At 38.3% G+C, this 25,262-nt stretch overlaps 1 protein-coding gene across 2 annotated transcripts in view; it reads right to left on the reverse strand.

Annotated features, from left to right (window-relative positions):
• Nucleotides 1-980: 980 nt before the first annotated feature.
• Nucleotides 981-25,262, reverse strand: part of LOC134794764 (prostatic acid phosphatase-like) — a 34,697-nt gene continuing 10,415 nt past the window's right edge. The window contains exons 1-8 of one of the 2 annotated variants that reach the window (XM_063766547.1): nucleotides 23,862-23,921; nucleotides 21,639-21,749; nucleotides 15,298-15,408; nucleotides 13,010-13,267; nucleotides 6,934-7,116; nucleotides 3,768-3,888; nucleotides 2,380-2,591; nucleotides 981-1,495 (exon numbers count right to left, since the gene is read on the reverse strand). In XM_063766547.1, the coding sequence (XP_063622617.1) occupies nucleotides 1,331-1,495; nucleotides 2,380-2,591; nucleotides 3,768-3,888; nucleotides 6,934-7,116; nucleotides 13,010-13,267; nucleotides 15,298-15,408; nucleotides 21,639-21,749; nucleotides 23,862-23,906 (1,206 nt within the window). In that variant the 5' untranslated portion in view covers nucleotides 23,907-23,921 and the 3' untranslated portion in view covers nucleotides 981-1,330. Of the gene's footprint in view, nucleotides 1,496-2,379; nucleotides 2,592-3,767; nucleotides 3,889-6,933; nucleotides 7,117-13,009; nucleotides 13,268-15,297; nucleotides 15,409-21,638; nucleotides 21,750-23,861; nucleotides 23,922-25,262 lie in introns of those variants that run through there. The other variant, XM_063766548.1, reaches the window with a different exon arrangement.

The following is a 25,262-nucleotide window of genomic DNA, read 5'->3' on the forward strand; positions in this document are numbered from 1 at the left end:
GTCCATAGACTAGGAATCTTCTAGACGGAGTTTAGAGCAATTATTTCATGAAACCGATGCTGCTAAAAATACTGGGGTGCGGGGGACGAGGTGAGCGAGGTCCCGTGCCGTGATTGGTCCGTTCAAAGACACGGACGTCACACAAAGACACTTTCGACTCGAAAATGGAGTAAAACTACCGTGTATTGTGGCAGAGGGGGTAGAGCTACTATGCTCAGTCTGGAGGATGTCTTGTCTGTGGTTCAGTCATAAGTCTTATTCGAGTTTTGACTGATGCCAGAATGATGGAAAATGGACACGGTTACACGATCAGTCCAGACTGACAACAGACTGATAAAATTACGACACAGTCGCCGTTTGGACACAGTACGCAACACAGTCATTTAGTCTTGTCTAATATGGTGACTGACGCGAGAATGACACAAACAGGTTACACGATCAGTCAGTTTTCTCTTCTCCTATCAGTTTTCTCCTATCAGTTTTCTGCCATTCAAAATGGACTGACGAATATTATCTAAAAATTTAAATGTTCTTCAGTCCAGACAATCAGTCCATCAGTCCGCGTGTTACACGATAATTCTCCCGTCATTCTGACCAGAATGATGGACTGAACTGACGCCAGAATTAGCGTGTAACCGATATCTTACAGAAGCGTTGAATTTCGCGCCATTTTCTGAAAGTAGCTGGGCGAATTATAGGCACGTCAGTTTTAAAAAGTAATAAAAATATTTCTTACTAAGTTACCTACGTCACTAACTTACTAGGTATCACAGATAAAGTGATATAATTAATTAAACATATTTTTGTTAATTTAATTGAAGGGATGTTTACAAAAACAACATAACTGACTACACTGGTTAACACCTGAAACGATTAGCAATGTTCTTAAAAAAGTGTCAACCGCTCTAAGCAGTTATGTTGTTTTTGTAAACATCCCTTCAATTGTTACTTCATATAATTAAGCATAAGTTACATCACTCGTTGTCTTTATTTAGTATTCTAATATTAATGTAGGTAGTTAAAATTGTTCAGGAAACCAAATTGTTGCAATTTTCATTGTCATTAAAAAGTACATATAAACCAAACACGACCTATTATAACTACTTTGTAAAGGCCCATTTAGATGGTGCGACAACTCGCATGCACGTTTCGTTAACCCTTTACTTAGCTGTGAATAGAAATATGAAGAAAAACGTGTTTATTAAAAACTTGTCTTTGATAAGACTTATCCATACCTACGAACCTTTTACAATTTAGAAGCATTTTTAGTCACTTAATTCGGTTGAACAATTTGAACACCATTATAAAACCTCTTTTGTTAAAATGGCCACTATAACTCAGTTTTCACGGTACACATCCTGTGATAATCTTTCTCAGGCAGCACGTACTCCTGAGTCAACTCCTTAAACTTCTCCAGCTCGCAGTAAGGGTCCGGACAGCTGTGGAAACGCAGGTGCGTCGCTGCACCCTGTCCTGCTTGCTCTAGGTATACCGGCTGAAACAAACGACTCTGTTAGTTGCTGTTATAGCTATGAGAGCCACCCCACGCTAGCGTATCCCGAGCGTCGGCGTCTAGTCAACTCAATGGCTGCTCCTCGACGCAACGTCGGCGCAACTGCGCAGCGACGCCATTTTCCATAGCGCTGACTACTCGTAGGCGCCGACTCTCAAAAGATGCTAGTGTGGGATGGCCCGTAAAGACCACCTCTCTGCTGTCTGCAGCCAACACCCATTTATATTAAAGACCATCGTCTATCTGCGGCTAATCCTAATTGGACTGATCTGGAGCGAAGCTAAATATGTTGTTGGAGACGCGGTCCGATCAAGTCAAAGAAAAGAACAGCATCTCAGCAAAAAAACTAATGGCTTTTCGCGCCTCAAAGGGAAAGCCTGCAAGATTGTTACAAGAGGACCAGATCGATTGTCTGAAGAGGTCGTTTGGAAATGCTGTTACTTTTTGGTTTAAATATTAGGATGGGTTGAATGGCGACCTTCAGTTTACTTGCACGTTTGGCCTATGCGAGGCCGAAGACCGGACTTTAGAAATTCCCTACCTTTTATTGTCATTAGGAAGTGAGTAGTCCAGAACCTCAAATAAGGGCTGTATAAGGTCGGTCTTGTAGAGATTTATTGAGAATTTATTGAGAGCTGCAAGAGCAGAAGCCAGCTTCTCAGGTTGATCCTTGGGGAGAAGTTTCTCTCCGTCATCCAATACTCACCAGTACACTGTACACGCCGCCCCTAGACCTGTATAGCTCCAGCGCGAACAGCGACGCGTAGGCCGGCATGATGCGCTCGTCGCCCGCGACCCTCGACACGGCCATCAGTCCGCCCATGTTGTAGTCGTGGGACACTAGGCTCATCTATCTGATAACTCACCAGTACACTGTACACGCCGCCCCTGGACCTGTACAGCTCGAGCGCGAACAGCGACGCGTAGGCCGGCATGATGCGCTCGTCGCCCGCGACCCTCGACACGGCCATCAGCCCGCCCATGTTGTAGTCATGGGCGGAGACTAGGCTCAGCTTCTTGAAGGCCTTGCCGGTGGTTGCGGCTTTGGCGGTCTCAAGGAATTTGTGGAGGAGGACGCCTGGAAGATGGAGGGGTAGATAAAGTTGTTGGATCGTTAATTAATACTAATGCACAGGACATTGGAGGAATGTCTTTGAAACCTTTCCTCTGAGTAATTTCGTCTATCTTAGTAGGCTCCTGAGGCCCCTTAGTCCTATGGACCGGAATCACTTTATTTTGCAATCATGATAATGTTTAGGAATTTTAATGTCTTTATTTATCGTTGCTTGATGGAAATGGTTGGATTTCAGTGGAATTGGAAGATTGTCTATTATTATTTATTTATTAACATAAAAATACACAGCTTATACAAGTACAGTGTCCCACAAAACAGTTAACACGGTTTCTTCTAACAAAATAGTTCACATCTATCATTACTAGTAATGCTCAACAATTACTATACGCGATTTACGAGGTAACTACGCAGCTTTTTACCAAATTTTACTTTATTGGCTTCCTGTCTGATGTCAGAGGGCAGGCTGTTGAGTAAGTATGTAGGGAAGGCGTTTATGAAGACATCTATCGCCGTAGTAATTAGTTACCCTCGGCACAACAAACTTGCCCGCAGACACCGACCTGCGGGCTCAGCACGGTTCCATTTTTATCGACTATCACTATGCGCGTCCCTTTCGCACTTACATACTTGTTAGAACGTGACAGGCATGGTGACAAGGGATAAAAACGCGACCGTGCTAAGCCGCCTGGTTCCACAAAAATCGTTACGGTGTAACTGGGTATGCTCTCGACTGCCATGATTGTTGTACAAAAATAAATATTTAAGCTTAAGGCTCACCGGAAGAATATTACATATTTTAAACAAATTTCTATAGTCTGTATTATTTGTATCTCTTGTTTTATTATTAACTAACAGTTTTAAGAATCTAACTTGCATACATTCTAACTTGTTTAAATTAGTTTTAGTTGTTAATCCGTAACAGTCAAGTGCATAACCAATTATCGATTCAACTAAAGATACATATAAACATATAAACTCTTATAGAAATAAAAGAAAGTTTCAACTTCAAAAGCGCAAAAATTGGCTTGGGTCTTACGAGGATAGTTCTGAGCATCACACTTATCAGACAATGCAGTCTTATTCTTCTTCGCCAGTCGACTGAAACATAACACTCCTAGCAGAAGAATGATAAAAAATGGATGACAAAAGGTAACTCCTGCTACTAGACAGATAACTTACCTCCTCCGATCATCTTCAGATCCTTAGTTTTAAAGAAGAGTCTGTAGGCCAGGAGAGAGGCTTCCGTCAGGCGTGGCAGGATAGGTTTGGACCACTCCGGGATATCCACACCCAGGCTCATCTGAAAGACAAACGATCGAGATAAGTGTCAAAGACACGCATAATTATTCAAAGTAAATTTTACATAACTAGACAGAGAAGAGTGTTTGACATAATGAAATATCGACATGTCTGTACGTCATTAACGTAATAGATATTTTTACCGATATTTAGAATCCCACAATTGTCAAAATGAGGCACAAAATATAATGCAAAAATAAAGATAAAACGACCGAACGCTACTTAAATGGGTGGTTTCCCATTTGTCCCCGCCCTACGTGACCGCTGCCATGCACGACGCGGAGACAGACGGGAATGATTCATATGAATGCGGTGTACCCTTATTTTACCGCCAAATTTTTTGCAGAATTTTATTATACAGAAAATTATTCATAGAATAATCGAATCGCAGATTTATGTTACAATTCATTCTGTTTCTCCGATTATTAATTTCAAAGAAACATATTTTGTAACTTGATTAAAATTCAGAATAATTAAACAAAGATTTTTAAATAAAATAAAAGAGTGACTGTAGAATTATTATTCATTGAATATTATTTGATCGACACTACAGTTCACAGAATATTAATTTCAACAATTATTATTTTACTAAATTACCTTTCACATAGTACTCGTAGTATTCATTGAAATTGCTAAAAAAGGAGTTTAGGTTACTTTAGAGCTGCAACCCCTAAGAAAACGAACTGTTGCTGGAAAAGTGGGTTAGGTTAGGTTAGAACTGCGACCCCCAAGAAAATGAACGGTTGCCAAAAAAGTGGGTTAGGTTAGGTTAGAACTGCGGCCCCCAAGAAAATGAACTGTTGCCAGAAAAGTGGGTTAGGTTAGGTTAGAACTGCGACCCCCAAGAAAACCAACTGTTGCCAGAAAAGTGGGTTAGGTTAGGTTAGGTTAGAACTGCGACCCCCAAAAAATTAACTTTTTCCATAAAAGTGGGTTAGGTTAGGTTAGAACTGCAACCCCTAAGAAAACGAACTGTTGCAAGAAAAGTGGGTTAGGTTAGGTTAGAACTGCGACCCCCAAGAAAACGACCTGTTGCCAGAAAAGTGGTTAGAACGGCAACCCCTAAAAACGAATTCCTTCCAGAGAAGCAGATTGCGTTAAATTAACGACTCAATAAATAAAATTCGACTAAATGACTATTCTGTATATATTAAATTTTGGTGAACCGTATTTATAAGAAGTGTTTTTTCACATTGCCACAAATAATCGAATAGGTACCTATTTATTTCTAACGTAGTGAAGACCACGGTGAAGACAGCTTTGTGAAATGCCCTACTTCCACCCTCAAATCAAAAATAATGTAATGAATCCCTTTCAAATAACAATTTAGCGGCAAAGAGAAATCTACGTAAATTCAAGAGATTCTCAAACGAACAAACATCTAGGTAATTATTTGCCGCAGAACTTTGCAAAGGCTTTGCGAGAATACGAAAAGTCAACAAAGTTTCCTTGTACAGGCTAAAATCAAATATAAATTGGCTCTTTCCACTTCCCGGGAAGTCCAGAATGCCGTTGCAGTTTGGATCCGGACAATACAAATAGTTAAAGCGAATCGGTTTGCTACGGTGGAGGCCGACGAATTAAACTGTTTCCTTTATTGTATCTTTGGTACCAAAGACAATCAAATACACTTACTTAGCGCCACTTGCACCATTCCACTAACCCGGGGTCAACCGGTTAAACCTGGAGTTACTATGGTTACCATCAGTACTTTTTGACACTGGGTTAACGGTTTAACCGGTTGACCCCGGGTTAGTGGGATGGTGCAAGTGGCCCTTAGAGTTAGACCGAGCTAAGTGTAAGTTGGCAGCGATTTTGATAGCACCTACTGTGTACGTGTTATTTTAAACGTCAAACATCTATGAAATTATGGCGTTTAAAGTAACACTTAGTCTGTGCGCTATACGCCCCTTGCATGAACTATAGGGCGCAGCATAGGAGCGGTCAGATTTATGGCGCGAGGCGTAAATGTGTCGTTTATGCTTCCTATGTAATCCACAAGATGGCAGAACCTACTAAGCAAGGGTAACGTACCGACGCGAACGGTAGATGGTAGCACTTGCTTTGGCAATTAACATGTGCACATATGTTTCCGATTCAGGCCACATGATGGCAGACCCTCCTACGCGCACGGTCCCTATGAAAATCGTTGCCAAGTCAGCTTGGTCTAACTTTAGAGTCGGACCAAGCGAACTCTGCATGGCATTTGCAATGACAATAGTGTGGCAATGTCATCATAATGTAACCTACATATAAATACTTGTATAATATTATTAAATGCGGAGGTTGACATTCTTTATGATTAAGTTGTCTCTGATTGTACTAAGCTCTTTCGTCTGCTCTTTTCCGGGTCGATTTTCTGACTTTTCCGCTAAGCTATGTGCACTTTGACTTTTGGTACTTATAGAGTTGTTAGAGAGCTTAAGTTACTTAACTATATTTTAAATTTCACAAACGCGTCTAGACGTCTATTTAACTACTTGTAATAACTAATAATAGTTACTTGTTTTACAAGGGGGCAAAGTTGTTATTTTATCCCTTGTGCTAATATTGATAACCGAGTAAGCAAATAATTCCAAACTTGAACCACGAGTGGTTCGAAAAGTGGAATTCTGAGCGTTGCAAGGGTTTACGAGTTAAACAAAGTTTTCCACCCAGTGAAACAAAAAAAATTTCATAATGCCAATTTTTTATCAAGAAAAATAGTAACTATAAAACATTACAAATCAAATCCAATTGAACGCTATTAAATATTTATCAATCAAATCATCATTTAAATTTCAATTCTACACACACGAGGAAACAACTCATAATTTGCATTAAATTTCTTTCTCTCTTTCGACATTTCTCTTTCATACAAGTCCAGATTGTCTTTCCTACATAAACCTAGAAAAGTTTATCAAGGCACAGCTTTTCAATCAATCTCTAATCGCTCAAATCGCTCAATTCTTGGAAATTTTTCATAAATTACTTTTCCGTCTGATTTAACATTTTCAATGCCTTACCGGAAAACATCCGAAACAAAACAAAACTAGCACGTAGTTACCTGGCTTTTGAACAAATCCACCAATGTCTGGAACAGAACCGGGTTCTCTGTGAAGTTGTGGCCTGTCTCCTTCATCAGAAGTGGGATCAGGTCGGAGTATGGCGCGAATTCTTTGTTGACGGCCGCCATCTTGGCGTCTTCCAAGAGTGACGTGAAGTGTGGGCAGCTGGAGTAGAAGCGTAACTGGAAAATACAATATCTGAGTTTACAATTAGCCAATTGCTAGTTTACAAGTAACCAATTAATTGTTATTTGTTTTACAATGGGCAAAGTGAGTTGTTGAGTGAGAAAAGTTGTTTAACCCCTCGTGCTATTGATACCCGAGAAAGCAAAAGATTCAATAATTAAATTGATTTGAAGAGGGGAATTGAGGCTTGAGAGGGTTTCAAGGCACTAGATTTAAACAAATTTAGCTACCGAGGGAAAACACAAAAGTTTTCACCAAACCATCTCGAGGAAAATACTAACTGTTAAACATTATAATTATTTATACGGGTTTCATGTTACTAATAGGAACGTAGGTATGTATATTCACTTTTAGGTTATTTTCAGGTTATTTTCATGGCTTGGAACCAAATTAACGTTTCCACGTAGTAGAGTTATTATAAATATTTGGAAAACCTGTTGAATAGTATTATACTATTCATTGTACTATCGCTTCTATAACGACTACGTACGGTCGAAATCACAAACATCTTTAAAAGCGCACGTTTATAAAATATATATTCACACGACCATGTCAGTATTATAGAGGCGTGTAAATATATTTTTGGAACGTTGGCTTGTATAAATGTTTGTTAACTTGACCGTACCATAAAAAAAGCAAAATTTTTTTTTTTTTTATTCGTGAGCTTTTCTCATTAATTTGTTTGCCGTAATACGTGTGCTGTCACATGTCGGTCATATTTGAGTTCCGACAGCGGATACATGTAATTTTCTATGGTTACATGGTTCATGCAATTGACTCTGATTTACATACATGGAGCATGGATTTTGTATGACCAATTTGAAGTCATTCTGTATACCGTACTTACCGTAAAACGGGGTGAGTAGGTTTCACGGGGAGAGGTCGGTTATGAATGGGGAGAGAAGGTTTGAGAGGGGGGTGAGAAGGGATTTTAAGGCTACTGCTACAAAAATAATGTATTCCAATTTAAAATGGAGCTATCGTAATACGCATAATAAAAAAAATCGATCCAACAATCTTCCAAAATCACCTTTGTATGAAAACCCCTCTCACCCCAAATACAAGGCACTACGGGGTGAGGTGGCTTTTCCTCTTTATCGTCAAAGTTATGAAATGGAACTACCCAAAATAAAATAAAAACTAAAATACAAACGTCCGGAACACTTATTATATACACCATTCAGTTTTCATATGTAAAAATAAAACGTTATCGAGGTTTGAATTTCAGTTTTGACCCTACTCACCACATTTTACGGTACTAAATGAGTCGCTTAACATCAAACTCGGGTAAATCCATCTGTCAGATTGTGCGATTTTGGTATTAAGAAAAGGTAATAGGGTAGATATTTGCTGAGAGGGTCGAATGGATTTACCTGAGTTTGAAGTTAAGCGACACAAATGTAATATATTTATTTGTGTTCAGGGCATTACACTGAATGCATCGATACCATATTCACCCATACCCGAGACGACATGAACGAAACCTAACCTAAAACCTGAAATTACGGCCCGCTATAAGCTTAATAGCATCGTTCGCAGACGTTTCTGCTTGTTAAAAATTAAAACTTAACAATAATCAACAGTCAAGCATTTGGTTGGGATATAGATCGGTTTGATCCAAAATCCTAAGCCGAAACAAAGGTAAAGCCGAATAAAATCTCATTTTACGTTTCAAGTATGTACCTGTCTTATTTCATACTTTAAAGTGTCTTCTCTTGAATTAAATTATATACTTTTCAATGATCGGGTAACTTTTTGAGCAGACTCTTAACTCGACAGTGAGGCGTCTCGGAATAGGAAATAATTATAACTCTTAAGTTGGCCCTATATTTTTGCTGTTGATCTGTAAATAGTTATTTGTTTTACAAGGGGGCAAAGTTGTTGTTTAACCGCTCGTGCTAATATTGATACCCGAGCAAGCGAAAGATTCCATAATTAAAATTTCGTAAAATGGAATCTTCAGCGTTGCGAGGGTTTCAAAGTACGAGGGTTACACAAAATTTGCCCCCGAGTGAAACACAAAAATTTTCACCACACCAGCAACTCGAAGCAAATATAAAATATCAAACCAAATCAAATTTAAATGAATGTTATTAAATATTTATCATCCAAAATCATCACTTAAAAGTCAATTCTACCAGCAAGCATAAGAAAACAACTCAAAATTTGCATTTGATTACTTTGCCTCACATGTGAATTACTGATAGCAAAGTGCAACTTTGCTATCCATTTATGAAGTGCAAAGTAAGCCTTTCCGAGCTGGTGTGGTGAAAAAGAAATTTATATGTACTTAGTTAAGTCTACCATTTTAGGGAAAGGTAGAATTTGCACCGTGTTTAATTATAAACATGCATGTTTTTCCGAGCTGGATAATTTCAACGCAAATCCTCACGAAAATAAACAGACGTTCATGAGATGAGGGATATTGGCCGGTCGTAACAGCGACATCTACCGTGATATTGAGTAAACCAATTGCGTTCAGCTTTTTGTACACAAACAAAACAATACACAATAGTCGAGGGTGGAAGTCCTAAACGACGGCGTTGCATGAACAAAAGATTTCCTTTGGCAGTATTGGTCCTTAGGACCCAAGGATGGATTTAAGAAGTGGAGCCAACGAGATTTTTGATGTTAATTTTAGGGGGGGGGGGGGGGGGCTCTCAACTTTATCTTGATATCTACATATATCAATTTAGTTACTAGGCCAAGTTTGGTATCGTTTTCGTATAAATCGGGGATGCCAAATTCATTTATGATATCATTCCGGCACCATTCCGAAGTAAAAACACATATAATATGTAATACTTCACATTATCACCTTTATGCCGACGATCTTCAGATTTACTCACAGGGCGTTATTGGCGAACTCACGTCTGTTATCCGTAAAGTGAATAGCGACTTAGACAAAATCTCGAATTGGAGTCGCAGTTTTGGCCTAAAAGTAAATCCGTCAAAGACACAGACTATTATAATAGGTAGCCCAAAACTGCTTCCCAGAATTGATTTTAACAACCTCTCACCTATTTACTTTAATGGCGTTTTGATTCCCTACTCGCAGAAGGTAAAAAACCTTGGCATCATTATGGATAGTACCTTATCGTGGGGACCTCAGGTGGGCGAAGTCAGCAGGAAGATGTTCGCGGCAGTTGCTTCCCTCAGGAGATTACGAAACTTCCTTCCCATTCCTACTAGAATTGCCCTTGCACAAACTCTTCTTCTCCCTATTCTGGATTACGCTGACGTTGCTTATCTCGATCTCACTGAGGAGCAACTTAATAAGCTTGAGCGTATCCAAAACATCTGCATACGGTTTATATTTGGGCTCCGCAAATATGACCATGTCTCCCACTTCCGGTCGCAGCTCAAATGGCTCCCTATTCGCCTACGTCGTAACTCCCACGTTTTGTCACTTCTGTATTCCATTCTTTTTAACCCCGCAACTCCCCGCTATCTTAAAAACCGTTTCAGCTATCTCCGTTCGGTTAGGTCCTCCCAGAATTTGCTTCTTTCTGTCCCGTCATCCTCGTCTAAATTCTATACAAATTCTTTCACTTTTCAATCTGTACGACTATGGAATTCTCTGCCTGCAGACTTAAGGTGCGCCCAGTCTCCTTATTCTTTCAAGAGACTCGTTAAAGTTCACTTTTTATCTGCTCCGTAATACTTTTACCTGCTTCCTTTTCCCTATAGCTGGCATTTTTACGTATATATATGTATATATATGTGTATATGTATATAATTTTATGTATGTATGATATGTGTATTTATGTAAATCTTATTTTATTTTACTTTTATTTGTATGTCTTTTATACTGTTTTGTATTGTGTTTTTTTCTGTGCTAAAATTCTTATATTGAATTTGAAACACCTACTGACATGACATAAATTTATTAATTTCCGCTACCTAAAGGTTGTCTGGAAGAGATCGCTTTTTAGCGATAAGACCGCCTGTTGTTTAACCTCTTCTTCCTGTATTATTTGTATTGTTTTCTGTAATGAGGTGTGCAATAAAGAGTATTTGTATTGTATTGTATTGTAATATGAAAAAAATACATTTTTTTTATTCCTCTTCATGCTTAAACTGCTGAACCAATTTAGTTGAAATTTGGTATAGAGATGGTTTAAGCCCCAGGGAAGAACATAGGATACTTTTAATCTCAAAAATAATCCCTGAAGGGTGTAAAAAGGAAGGTGGAAATTTGTATGGGGATTCAATAAACGCTGAACCGATTTGGATGAAATCTATGTCTACATCTTTGATTTAGTTGAAAATGATACTAAACTTGACTTAGAATCTAAACTTAAGAATGATTAACTTCAGACGTCGCAGACGCTTAAAAACCCCCCCACCCCCCACCTGCATCAAAAATCTGGGTGGCTCCACTTCTTAAATCCATCCTTGGGTCCTAAGGACCAATACTGCCAAAGGAAATCTCTTGTTCATGCAACGCCGTGGTTGACCTTTTTATGCTCTGAGCACACACAACTACAAAGCCATCCGCTAAAGAAGTATTTTTCAATATTTTGGGCTTTATTTAATGAAATCTATGGTGAAAATCAGAAAATATACAACGCAGACGGGCAAGTTTAGTGTTGTTGGTATAAGCTCAGTTAGGTACTTGGTTCAAAGAGTCTAACCTAAATATAAAGTAAATGTATTTACTAAATCATTATCTTTAAATTTTAGAAAGCCGAATATTTTTAGGCCTTGCTGTGAAATATTTAATCAACAAGATTTACTTTTATGATGTATTTTTATTATTTTTTATGTCTCGTGCCACTATATTTTGGTAACAAAAAGAGCGCTTTTAATGAAAATTGACTTCAAGAATTACAAAAATCTTCAATTTATCAAAGGCACCTCCTAATCTACAAGCTTCAAAGCAAATTTTATCTTTATTCTAATGTAAATAAAGTTCACATTACCAATTCTTCTGTAACAAGGAAAATTGTATTCAATTTTGGAAACCTTAGAATACACACGTTTGCAATTTCGTTTCTTTTGTAACGGAATGTAACTTTACTTTGCCCTTGTATAGCATATAGAATGTATTTTATATGAGGATATGACGAACAAGATGAATACTGGAAATAACGAGACTTAATACAGGCAAAGATTTAGGCAAAAAATGTGTCTGAAAAGTACAGCTTGGTTTTAAAATCTTAGCAGGAAATCCAACAAGCAGAACGTTTAAAATATATAGGTACTGTAACTAGACTACGGTATATTTCGTACCTATAATTTTATTTCAAATTCAGGTAATAAATATAAGACGATCGCTTTTCTATACAAACAGTCATACAACTTGTTTACATAATTTTAATGACATATTACCTACCCATAGGTCGGGAGTTAAATACCAGAATGGAAATTAAACAACAAATCCATTTAGAACTGAGTTGAGTTTAGTGATCGTTAATAAAAACGAAAATTTCGTATTTGGAAAGTTAAACCCCCTAGAGCAGAAATGAATCACCTTCAGCCCGCTTCATAGATAAACAATGATCCACTTTCAGCCGGGCTAGCACATGATTGGCGCGACAGTATTTCGCGGCGAGATACACTACCCGTCTTTTCTAACTATGTTAGTAAAAGAGGGAGGGTAGCTCCGGCGGATAGGCTGCCGCCATCGCCACCAGGGCCGTCATCTTCGGGCGCTCCTTGTCCTATCTCTGTCACTCTTAGGCTACATAATGAAAGATACTTACATAGTCTTGATCGAGCGGCACAGTGGTGTAGGGCACGGGCTGCCACACTTTACCGACGCCGTCGTCCCACTGTTGCTCTAGCTCCGGCGGATAGGCCGCCGCCATCGCCACCAAGGCCGTCATCTTCGTGCGCTCCTTGACCTATCTCTCACTCTTAGACTACATAATGAAAGACACTTACATAGTCTTGATCTAGCGGCACAGTGGTGTAGGGTACGGGCTGCCACACTTTACCAACGCCGTCGTCCCACTGCTGCTCTAGCTCCGGCGGATAGGCCGCCGCCATCGCCACCAGGGCCGTCATCTTCGTACGCTCCTTGTCCGTGCAGCGGACGGACAGCTCGTCCTTCAAGTACAGGTCCGAGAGTATGTTGAGCCCCTGGGAGCCGTAGCGTTGCCGGAGAAATTTGCCGAGCTGGTAGGCGCGGCGTTTGCCGGTCTGAAAATAAAAGTTGTTAAACCGATTTGCAAGAAGTGATGGCATAAGTGCTCCGTGAACTAAGTTTTGTACGGAGCACTAAAAATTGTGTCAGCCAAAATATTACCATATTGAGACTAGGTCAGACATAAAAGATTTACAGATGTAGTGTATTGTATAGCTATTTTCCAACGTATTTTCACGGAAACGTACGAACGTGTCATGATATTTCAGTCGGCCTCGGTACAAAAAGTACGGTACAAAAGGTAGGTTGACTGAAGTAGCATGATAAATACGAACGTTTCCGAGAAAATACGATGGAAAACAATTATGCACATCTGTATGGAGTTAGTGTGACATTGAAATAATTTTATTGTTGATACTCGTATGTATCTGTATCTGAAGTCAATGACTACCTAGACATAAACAATTTGCAATAATATTTAGAAATGGCTTTGTAAACATAGAGTGATCTCAAATTTCATCACATACCTACCTACTATTGTCATAATAAAAATAATTTATTGTTATATCACAAGTTAACGTTATCAATGTTTTGTTTACTTTCTTTATTTTTATTTCTTGACACATGCAAGTGATAAATGATAATAATAAGTCGCGATAATGATAGTTTATCTTAATCACGTGTATAAGTGTGACTTATTTAAATGATAAAAAGTGGCGCTTATCACAACAGATATTTTTGCGAAGTCAAGAAAGTGTAGGTATTGTATGTTCATCTTTAATGTATTTTAGGCACATAAAGTACAGATAACCAAATTTTTCTGTCCATTTGCGATTCCATGCCGCCTTGAGCGGGTAATTAACACCTTTGCTGTGGCAATTATTGCAACTCGTAATTAAATTAACCATACTTTGTATAGGGTCTTTCGACCTCCTATCGTAGTGAACGTGTGAAGAGTGTCAAATTCCGGCGGTTCCGCGGCCGGCTCCCTGACACTGCGGGGTTGCGAACTGCATCGCAGCCGTACTTGAGTATGGTTACCAGATACAAATTTAGAATTTCCTGACAAAATTCCTGATTTCCGAATATAGCTAACTTTAACTTTCCTAACATTCCTAGTTTCGACGACGACGGGGGAGGGTGGGGCTAGCCGACAGCGATGGCCACCCGATTGAGCTGATAGCCGAAGTTTTTTTTAAATGTATTATTTGTATTATTTAAGTAACTAAAAAGGTACTTTATAAAAAAAGCCTATCAATTCAAACAATTCCTGACATTTTCGTGTTCCGTCCCCATTCCTGCCATGTCACGAAAATTCCTGTCATCTGGTAACCCTATACTTGAGTGTTTTTAGTTTTAAGATATATTTTATAATAATATGTATGCTAGTTTTAAGGTACGAGTATTTATCTATGAGTAATAAATATTTTCAATTCATTTCATTTTAAACCCACTTCCGACCCGGAGCAAAATTCAGATTGAATATGTTATGGTTTTGATACGATCTTGACGATCATAAACTGAAATAAATGTCATATACTAAGAAAAAGTGACCAAGACGATCGTCTTGGAGAATGGCGCGCCTCTCACACACGACTTTCACTTCATTTCGCATGCACCAACCAGCGTGAGCGATCTTGAAGGTAGTATCAAAGATCAGGGCCGTAACAAGTTACTCCATTGGTACGGACGTCAGGAAAATAAGATGTTTTTTTTTTAATTGTACATTTATAAACCTCCAAAACGGGTCACGATGTATCACAAACGAAGTGACCCATTTTTAGTTCTATTGGCGCCTGTTGCACCATCCCGCTAACCCGGGGTTAACCGGTTAAACCTGGAGTTACCATGCTTACCAGTACAATTTGACACTGGGTTAACGGTTTACCGCTTAGCCCCGGGTTAACTAGAACCACCCAGGGTTAACCACCAACTCGGAGTTAACCATTAACGCAGGGTTAATTTGTACTATATACAACAGTTAACAGTGTGATGGTACTGGTAACTCCGGGTTTAACCGGTTAACCCCGAGTTAGTGGCTAACCCGGGATGGCGCAAGCGGCCCTTAAGTGTAAATTGTTCTTACATTTGTCAGTCCTTCCAGCCCCTCTATATAGGTGAGGTTTTTAAGATAATCAGCGATCTTTGACAAGGAGAGCTCGTCAGCATCTGGCGACCTGTCGCCGTGACGGTTGACCTGTAATAACAAATGGTAAACATTAGAATTTCGTGTTTTTATGAAGTACTAGTCAGTCACTAACATCTCGCGTCGAGTGAAGGTCCCTATCACAGATCCTTCAAGTCTCTTTTAGTCGGGCATAATTAAAAAAATAATTGTAGAATTCGGTTTAGAACGTAGACTCAGACAGAATGTGCAAAGGCTGTCCGTGGTAATCCAGCAATTTAATAATAAAAAAATACAAATAACAAATTAGATTACAACTACATATTACAAATAAAAATTAAAACTATAAAAAAAACCGCTCTCTGCCGTTCCCAGTGCAAAGGTGCATTTGCACGCGTATCTTCAGTGTCGTATGGAACCATGCTGTACACATGTGCAGTCACTGCATACCAGACACTGGTGTGTACAGTCAACGGTAAAAATATGGGTGAAGACAACTTACTCAAAAATATGTCCCATAGTTCTTAATTCACTGACATAAGAGTTATGGGACATATTTTTGAGATGATTTGTACACCCATATTTTTACCGTTGACTGTACCAGCCGGCCGGCTGTTTATCAGCCACTATTATGCGACCAATTCTAGTTTTCCTATCACATATTCAATTGTTATCCCACATATCACTCGCACGAGGTATCGATAACCTCACATTGTAATCTTGAAAGGTTACACAGAATTGGAATGACGCAATTGACGCAAATGAGACGAACTAGACATTTATAGTTTTTATTATTAATTTAAAAACCGGACAAGTGCGAGTCGGACTCGCCCACCGAGGGTTCCGTACTTTTGAGTATTTGTTGTTATAGCGGCAACAGAAACACAGCATACTCGTAGATGTAAAAATTTCAACTGTCAACTATCACGGTTCATGACGGACAGACAGACGGACAGTAGAGTCTTAGTAATAGGGCCCCGTTTTTACCCTTTGCGTACGGAACCCTAAAAAAAAAATTAATACCTATAAGCGCTTTGTGTTCCGTTTGTATCCGCATCGGTACTTGGTCGTATGTGTTTAAAAAAAATTAATGCATTCAAATTAAAAACGTTTTTTGTTGATCGTTTAAAATGTCAATCATATTAAAAGTCGTGATTTGAATTTTTTATCAATTTATTTACTTTACCAAATAAATGCATTTTATTTTGGGACTATCTGCCTCATAGGTCAACGATTGCGTCACTAATTTTAACATTAATTGTAAATTAATAGGTATTTTGGAAGTCTGAAGTAATTTTTAGGGTTCCGTACCTCAAAAGGAAAAAACGGAACCCTTATAGGATCACTTCGTTGTCCGTCCGTCCGTCCGTCCGTCTGTCTGTCGATATCCTTTATCTCGGGAACGCGTGGGGGTATCAAGCAGAAATTGAAACCATCTACTCAGGTCTACAGCTCCTTGAAACTGAAAAAATCAGAGGGTCTACCGCGAACGACGTTCGACGTCGTCTCTCTGTCGTACTTGTAAATTCGTACGTAAGTGTGAGAGAAGTAATGAAGAGCAAGGAATTAATATAGCCACGAAGAGGAAGCTGTTTAATACATGCATTTTACCAGTCTCAACTTATGGCAGCCAAACTTGGACTTTAACTAAGAGCAACCTAAACAAACTACAAGTATGTCAGAGGTCCATGGAAAGAAGTATGATTGGAGTTAAATTGAGAGATAGAATTAGAAACAAGTTTATTAGATCTAAAACACGTGTAGAGGATGTAACCATTAAAGTTAAATCACTCAAATGGAGGTGGATATGATCAGAGGCAACGAGAAATGGAGCAAGAGAATTAGAGGTGGTTCCTGAAAGATAGAAAAAGAAAACAAGCACCACCAAAAATGAGATGGGAAGACGAAATTGTAAAATTCGCAGGGAGACTGTGGACCAGACTAGCGAGAGACAGGGAAAAATGGAAAGGGATGGAAGAGGCCTTTGCCAAACGGCAACCAGACCAAACCGATGAAGTCTGATATAGTAATAAGTTAAATTATATATTTTGATAAGTTATGTACAATAATATGTAAACTGTTAAACTGTAACATTTGTCTGAATAAAAGGCTTATAATAAAAAATAAAAAAAAACGTAAGTGTGACATGGCAACACGTCGAACGTGGTTCGCGGTAGGCCGTCTGATATTTTAATAAACTTAAAAAAAGATACGGCCGTTTATGCCGTAAAAAACGTATAATTCGACTCAAAATTCCAGTTTCTTTATCAATTTCCAGTTGACCTTGCACTATGGCAAGTATTTAATATCGTCTTACACTACGAGTACCTACCTACAGAAAAAAAAGAAATAAGTTAAATTTGTACGGAACCCTCGGTGGGCGAGTCCGACTCGCACTTGTCCGGTTTTTTTTGATAGTGGTTCCTTACTTTGTAGCTGTCAATTATTTACCATTGAGTTAAATATCACTAATTACTATAATTACTGAGGAATACCTAATTATGGGGGTCTTATCACTGTATTACTCCAGTTTTTTCGATCGCATGACCTGATTTAACTCATCATATCGATTGAGAGTGAGATAAACTATACTTCGTATTTTTTAGGGTTCCGTACCCAAGGGGTAAAAACGGGGCCATTACTAAGACTCCGCTGTCCGTCCGTCCGTCTGTCACCAGGCTGTATCTCATGAACTGTGATAGCTATGCAGTTGAAATCTTCACAGATGTATTTCTGTTGCCGCTTTAACAACAAATACTAAAAAGTACGGAACCCTCGGTGGGCGAGTCCGACTCGCACTTGTCCGGTTTTTTATCTTTAGAAAAAGGGCGAACAATCTTGACGTGTCTTTTTATTCAATAACGCATTAAAAAATAGTTAGTAACTATAACTTATGAAACCAAAAGAATGTAAATGATAAAAAATATCAAAATTAATATGCTATTTATAATTTTTTTTAAGTTTTATTTTTTTATTTTTTTATTGTTACTTATATTTGCTGTGACTTATTTTTTTGAAGTGTGATTCATAAAAAAGTAACGTCATGAGTCCTTTTTAATGTTAAATAAAACGAAGTAGGTATAGGCGATTAGGCGAACAAAATGGTCCGGTTTTCCCAGAAAATTTGTTTATTTAAGAAAACAGTCGTGTAAAATATATAATAAATAAAATAGGTTCGGATTGAATAGGACAGGCATTAAGGTAGCACAAATCGATTGTTAGATATGTGAGTGGTAACTTTTAAATAGCTATTTTGACTTGGGTACTTACTTGAATGTAGAATCAATGAAATAATAATTCAATACTGATGTCATAAATATTTACCTAACTATATAAGACTGGCATGATTCATGATCATAGGCATACAGGCAAGAAACCAAGCTTAAGAGCTTTTTTCGACGGTGCGAGAAGTCGCATGCGAGTTTCATTACATTGCGGTTATTGATCGGTCGGTTGAATTGAACGTAACCAACAGTCCGCAATGTAACTAAAATCGCATGCGAGTTCGCATGCCGTCTAAATCAGCCCCAAGTTTTGGTAAAATTAGCACGGTATTTAATATAAACGAATTTAGATAATGTCATAATTCCTTAACGATTTTGCTTTTACAAAAACACAACGAAAAAACAAGACAAATCGACCACACAATCAAGGCGAAATCTCAAAGGAAAAAAGTCACCAAAAAACTACGAAACTTTTTACAAACTGCCGTCTTATCTTCTCAAGGTTAGTATACCTAAGTAAGTTGTTTGTATACTTTTGCATTACTTTAACGGTTTTGTATTTTTATGCTAAATAATGTGGCTTCGGCAGGAGAGCTAGCGATTTCAGTTTAAAATGAACATTCTAAAGTACCTAATGCCAATATTTGTAGGGAACAGTTACTTTGCCTAGCCTTTTGAAAAAATGCATACTTATACTGGGAAAATAATGAGGGGGGCCGTCATAACCGGGAAGCTTAGGAGAATGGCTTTCGCTGAGCTGAAGACGCCAGTTTGAATCCGGCTTCGGCCACAAGGACATGACAGGCGATCACGTGATGCTTTCTATAGAAAACCATGCGCCGGAAGCTCCAGCCCGGACACGCCCCGGTCTAACGTGAGCCATCATTTATGGATCTTTTCTATGTATTTAAGTATTTATCTATAATTAAAGATAGATATCTTTTATATTTATCTTCATCTATTACTCACAACAAAAGGCTTATATTGTATAAGTGTTTTTAAAGTCGTACGACATGGTTCGGAGAGCCTACGTGTCCTTTTTCAAGCCCTAACAGTGTGAGCTAGCCTTCACGATGTAGTCTCACGACGGTTAAAATTCGATTGAAGCCTTATTGAGATTACTGTGGGACTAGGTTTATTTGTGTATGATTCTCCTATAATATAATAATTTGTATTTGTAAATATAATATATAAAGAAAGAAGATTACTAATAAATAATATATTATATGTACGAAGATACCAAATGTGAAAGAAAGACCATCTGATAGCGAAATATCCTCGAGATCAAAAATAATAGACACTGCCACTAACTTCTACAGAAATTTATATGCTAGAAAACTCAACTCTACAAACCAACATCTAAATAGAACCACGGAAGATACGATGACTCTACAGCCGTCTATGCTTCAAAGATTTACAAGTGAGGAAATTTGCAAGAAAATAGAGAGTTTAAAGAAAGGAAAAAGTAGCGGCCCAGACAATATATCAAATGAAATTATCCTAGCAGGAAAATATGTACTAACACCCTATTTGACTTCGCTCTTTAATAGAATACTAGACTCTAGAAAAATACCAACTGAATGGGCCAAATCTGACATTATTTTACTGTATAAAAAAGGCGACCCCGCGAACATTGCCAATTATAGACCTATAAGCTTGCAACCGTGTCTCTACAAGCTATTTGCCTCATGTTTGGAAAGCCGTTTATCAAAAATCACTGACAAATTCCAACCAATAGAACAGGCGGGTTTCAGGAAGTCTCTATCAACAATAGATCATATATACGTCCTAGAACAAATAATAGAGAAATATGTAGAGCAAAGGCGCCCGCTGTACTTGGCATTTATAGATTATGCCAAAGCTTTCGATACAATTTCCCACGCAAGCATATGGAAAGCTCTACAGGAATGCAATACACCACTGGAAACAATAGAACTAATACAGAACATCTACGAAAAAAGCGTAAGCCGAGTAAAACTGGATAGAGCCGGCCCCGAAATCGACATTTGTAGAGGCGTACGGCAGGGCGACCCCCTGTCCCCTACTCTATTTATAACGGTTTTACAAAGCATCATGAAACAATTAAACTGGTCAAAGAAAGGCATAAATATTAAAGGCAATTACCTTAACAACCTACGTTTCGCCGATGATATAGTGTTGTTTTCAGAAAGTGCATCACAACTCGAAGAAATAACTAGCGAACTTAACTCAGTCAGCCGCGGTATCGGTCTAGAACTTAACATAGAAAAAACCAAAATTATGACTAATAGCGCTCAAAGACCCATATTCGTGGACGACCGGCAGTTGGAATATGTTCAGAAATATATATATTTAAGAAAGCAAATGTCTTTCTCAAAAGACAGACACCTTGAAGAACTAAACAGACGGGTGAGCATGACGTGGAATAAATTCTGGACCCACAAAGAAGTTTTAAAATCTAATCTGTCCGTAAAGCTAAAAAAGAAAGTCTTAGACTCATGCCTTTTACCTTGTCTCTCGTATGGAAGCCAAACTTGGATCTACAACACCCACACAAAAAGAAAAATTGAAACATGCCAGAGAGCCATGGAACGCAGTATTCTTAATCTAAAACTCAGGGACAGACAACGAAATACCGAGATAAGGAGGAAGACAAAAGTCATTGACGCTCTAACCCACTGCAAAAAGCTTAAATGGAGATGGGCCGGACATGTTGCACGCCACGACAAAGAAAGGTGGACTAAAAGAATCTCAACATGGGCTGGCCCCCCCGGTAAAAGAAAAAGAGGTCACCCTTTAGAAAGATGGGCGGACGAACTTACAAAGTTTACAAACGACGACTGGACAAGAATAGCCCAAGATAGGAAAAAGTGGAGAGAAATGTAGGAGGCCTATACTCGTCGAGAGGTCTTTAATAATAATAAAAGTTGAAAAGTAAAAAAATAATAATAATCAAATTTTATATCAACAATAATTGTATAATTATAAAATGTATAATTTAAATTTAATTTAATTGTATTGTATATATTATAATGTATTATTAAAGAAATAAAAGGCTTAAATGAAAATGAAATGAAAATATGTACGAAGATTACTTACGACGAATGCTAATATCAGCTCTGGTTCGCTGATAACCTCGTTGGTGACCGAATAGCTGGTCACCTCCAGCCGCAGACACGCCAGGAATAGGACTAGATAACGGAACATAGTCTGGAACAATAGAAAATTAGGGTTAGGCACAGACAAGACATCCTCCAGACTGAGCATAGTAGCTCTAGTGTCTTTGTGTGACGTCCGTGTCTTTGAACGGACCAATCACGGCACGGGACCTCGCTCACCTCGTCCCCCGCAACCCCGTATTTTTGGCAGCATCGGTTTCATGAAAATAATTTCTCTAAACTCCGTCTAGAGGATTCCTAGTCTAATATGGGGTTAGGTATTTAGCCGGCGAACAGAAGAGAAATAGAGCTTCCAGGGGCTTTACCATGATGTCCCTATTGCTATTTTGTTTATTACCTAAACTGAATTGCTAAGGGACGGAGTTATGCGACTTATATAGCTCCGTCCTTTAGCAATTCAGTTTAGGTCCTAAACAGAAGCAATAAGGACATCATGGTAAGGCCCCGGGCGCCTTTTTCACAAACTTGACAATTGACATCTGACACTGACATTTTCTTGTACATGTCTAGGTGGGTAAGTAACGATGGGAGGACAACACTCGTCATTAGTACAAAAGCGAGCTTATCCCTTTAAGGGAACTCGTTCAGTTAACCTTTGAGCAATCCACAATTTGACAGAGTAAACCGTAAAGGATTTGTCATAAGGATATCGATTCGCACAGAGAGGACAGAAATTCGCACTGGAACTGGAATAGAGTCGGTGCCCGCTGCAGACTGCTAAAAATTTAAATTTCTCTGAGAGATAAGGAGGGGAAGAAGCAGCAAACCGAACATTAAAGAGAAGGGAGAGAAGTTACATGGATGTCTCTACGCCGACGGATGAGCTTAAGCTGAGAGCGGAAAGATGAGATGTGGTCAAAACGTTGGCCAAAAATATATCTGATGCATAATAACAATAACATGAATTTCTAGTAATTGTTTACATCTAAGTATGGTACCTACCGCAAGCTGAAAAATTGCATATAGACACATTGTGAATGGATGTATTACATAGTGTAATAGGTATGTAGTGTAATAGGTGTGAATAGGTAGGTAGTTTATTATGCAGTGACCTCTTGTGGAAGTGTGCAGCTAATTAACAAAAAATAATGGCCAATTTATGATTGCATTCCATTCACAATGTGTCTATATGCAATTTTCCAGCTTGCCGTAGGTACCATAATTAGATGGCAACAATTACTAGAGATTAATTTATTGTTTGTTATAAAGTTCAGTACGCCTTATTAGCTTATTATATCTAAAATAATTGTTTATTATATCTGAAATCATTGATCACGTCAATGACTTGTTATTGTAACAATAACAAGGTAATTATGGATTCCAGTAGTCATTATACGCGTAATTAGTTTATGTAATTACAAATAATGGCCAGATGAATTGCATTTTGATTTGTAGATAAATTATCGTATTTGAATTGCAGTCATTATCAATTCAATCTATAATCTGTATCTTTAGGTACCTATTAAAATAAAAGTAAACAAACAATATGTAAATTTTCGGGTAGTTATAACATAACATTTATTGACATATATTTACTTCAATCACTGAACGACCTGACTTTACGGCCTACATTATTTGATAATGTAATGTTTTCATCTACCCTCAACTGGTTTAAGAAGCCATTTGAGGGTAGATTTTGTTTACTTTTATTTAAATACCTACAGATACATATAGCTAGTCGTTTTAAAATAAGAGCGTAACTACGTTTGTATGGAGAATAAATTGAGCTTGCTTGGGACTCTTAAACCAATATATTATTAGGTAATCTAAAGTATTTTTTTTTACCTGGCGTCGGTACTGTCGGTCTTAAGTATTGGTGGGAGGATCGAGTGGAGCAGTGTTGGCCGAAACGTTAATGCAATTGAAAATTCTTGACCAATAACCACTACCAATTGAACCGTCGACTGTAACCGTCCATTACCGTTTACGGTTCAATTTGTAATGGTTAATGGGAAATTGCAATTAACGTTCGGCCAACACTGGAGTGGAGGCAGATCTTCGGGAGCTCGGCGTCAGTGAAAACTGGCGTGAATCCGCGCAGGACCGAGTAAAATGGCGTGCTCTTGTGTTGGAGGCCAAGACTCATTTTGGGTCATCGCGCCAAACTAGTAAGTACTTAAGTAAAATATTTTTTTAAACTTACAACATTGGACTGCTTTTTCTCCGTATAGGCAGCAACGTGGTCCATTCAGTAATGCCGTCAGAAAACTGAATTCACGCTTTGCTCGCTTATTTTAAATTTCCATAAAAACAAGCAGCAATTAGCAACATGTAATTTGCATTACTTTTATCTCGACTGTAAAATGAAACAGCTGGCGAGATAGAAAAACAAAAGCCGATAGTGGTTACGATTTTCGTAAAACAAATACTGTACTGTTGACTTGCGCAGCTGAATAAATAGAAGTCAAAAATGTTCCACGGCAAATAATGACATTCAGAGTATAAATTGGAAACCACCAAGTTACGAAAATAGCTTATAATAAGGTACTTTTACAAGTGTCTGAGATGATATAATAATTTGTAATAATACCTAGGTAATATTTTATTTTTAATAAAGAGTATACGAGTACCCCGGGGTTTTGGGTGCGGGAATGATTTCGTGTATTTGGGTCAAACAGATCACTGTGTTATGTCTTTCCTGTAGACATACACAAGAGTTAAGGGCTATAAAGGTTAATTTTCTTATTTAACCCTTATCCACGTGAAAAGATCCTCCTTTTATTGAAAGAACTATGATAAAATCATTACTTACATGCCCACAAGCTGTTAACTATTGCCCACAGGAGAGAAAACTAGTGTGTTATCGCGAACAGTACATTTTTCTCTCCTGTGGGCAATAGTTAGCTTGTGGGCATGTAAGCAATGATTTTATCATGGTTCTCTAAATAAAAGGAGGACCTTTTCACGTGGATAAGGGTTAAATAAGAAAATTAACCTTTATAGCCCTTAACTCTTGTGTATGTCTACAGGAAAGACATAACACAGTGATCTGTTTGACCCATTTATAACTTTGTTTATTGTAAAATAGTTACTAAACTATGAATTAAAAATAGCTAGTAAGCCCCAAATGTGCTTAGAAATGTGAAACAGTTTCGGTTTTTACAGTTATTAACTATATTTTGGCTAGTGGCACCCAAAACCAATGCTAAAGAGCAACTGCGGCTTACGACATACGACACAGTTCTAGAGATCCTGAGGCAGATTTTTGAATATCGAGCACTTGATTTCGTCACTCGAAAATCTGTGGAAAACGGCGAACTTCTATTGTTGAAATACGATCGATAGAAATTGGAAATATAGTGGTATCGACCACTCCTTGTCAATTCTAGCCTAGCGCTCGGAATTCAAAAATGGCCCCCTGCCTGATAATTAGAGATGTACCGGATATTCGGTTACTATCCGGTATCCGGCCTATCCGGCCATTATTTTAATATCCGTCCGGATACCGGATAGTGACCTACTATACGGCCGAATACCGGATAGTAACATTGCTTGATTTCGGAGTAAACAAATTGGATTTTAGAAACAGTCATGGTCATAATCG

The sequence above is a fragment of the Cydia splendana genome, chromosome 11, assembly GCF_910591565.1.
Source record: "Cydia splendana chromosome 11, ilCydSple1.2, whole genome shotgun sequence".
NCBI lineage: Eukaryota > Metazoa > Arthropoda > Insecta > Lepidoptera > Tortricidae > Cydia > Cydia splendana.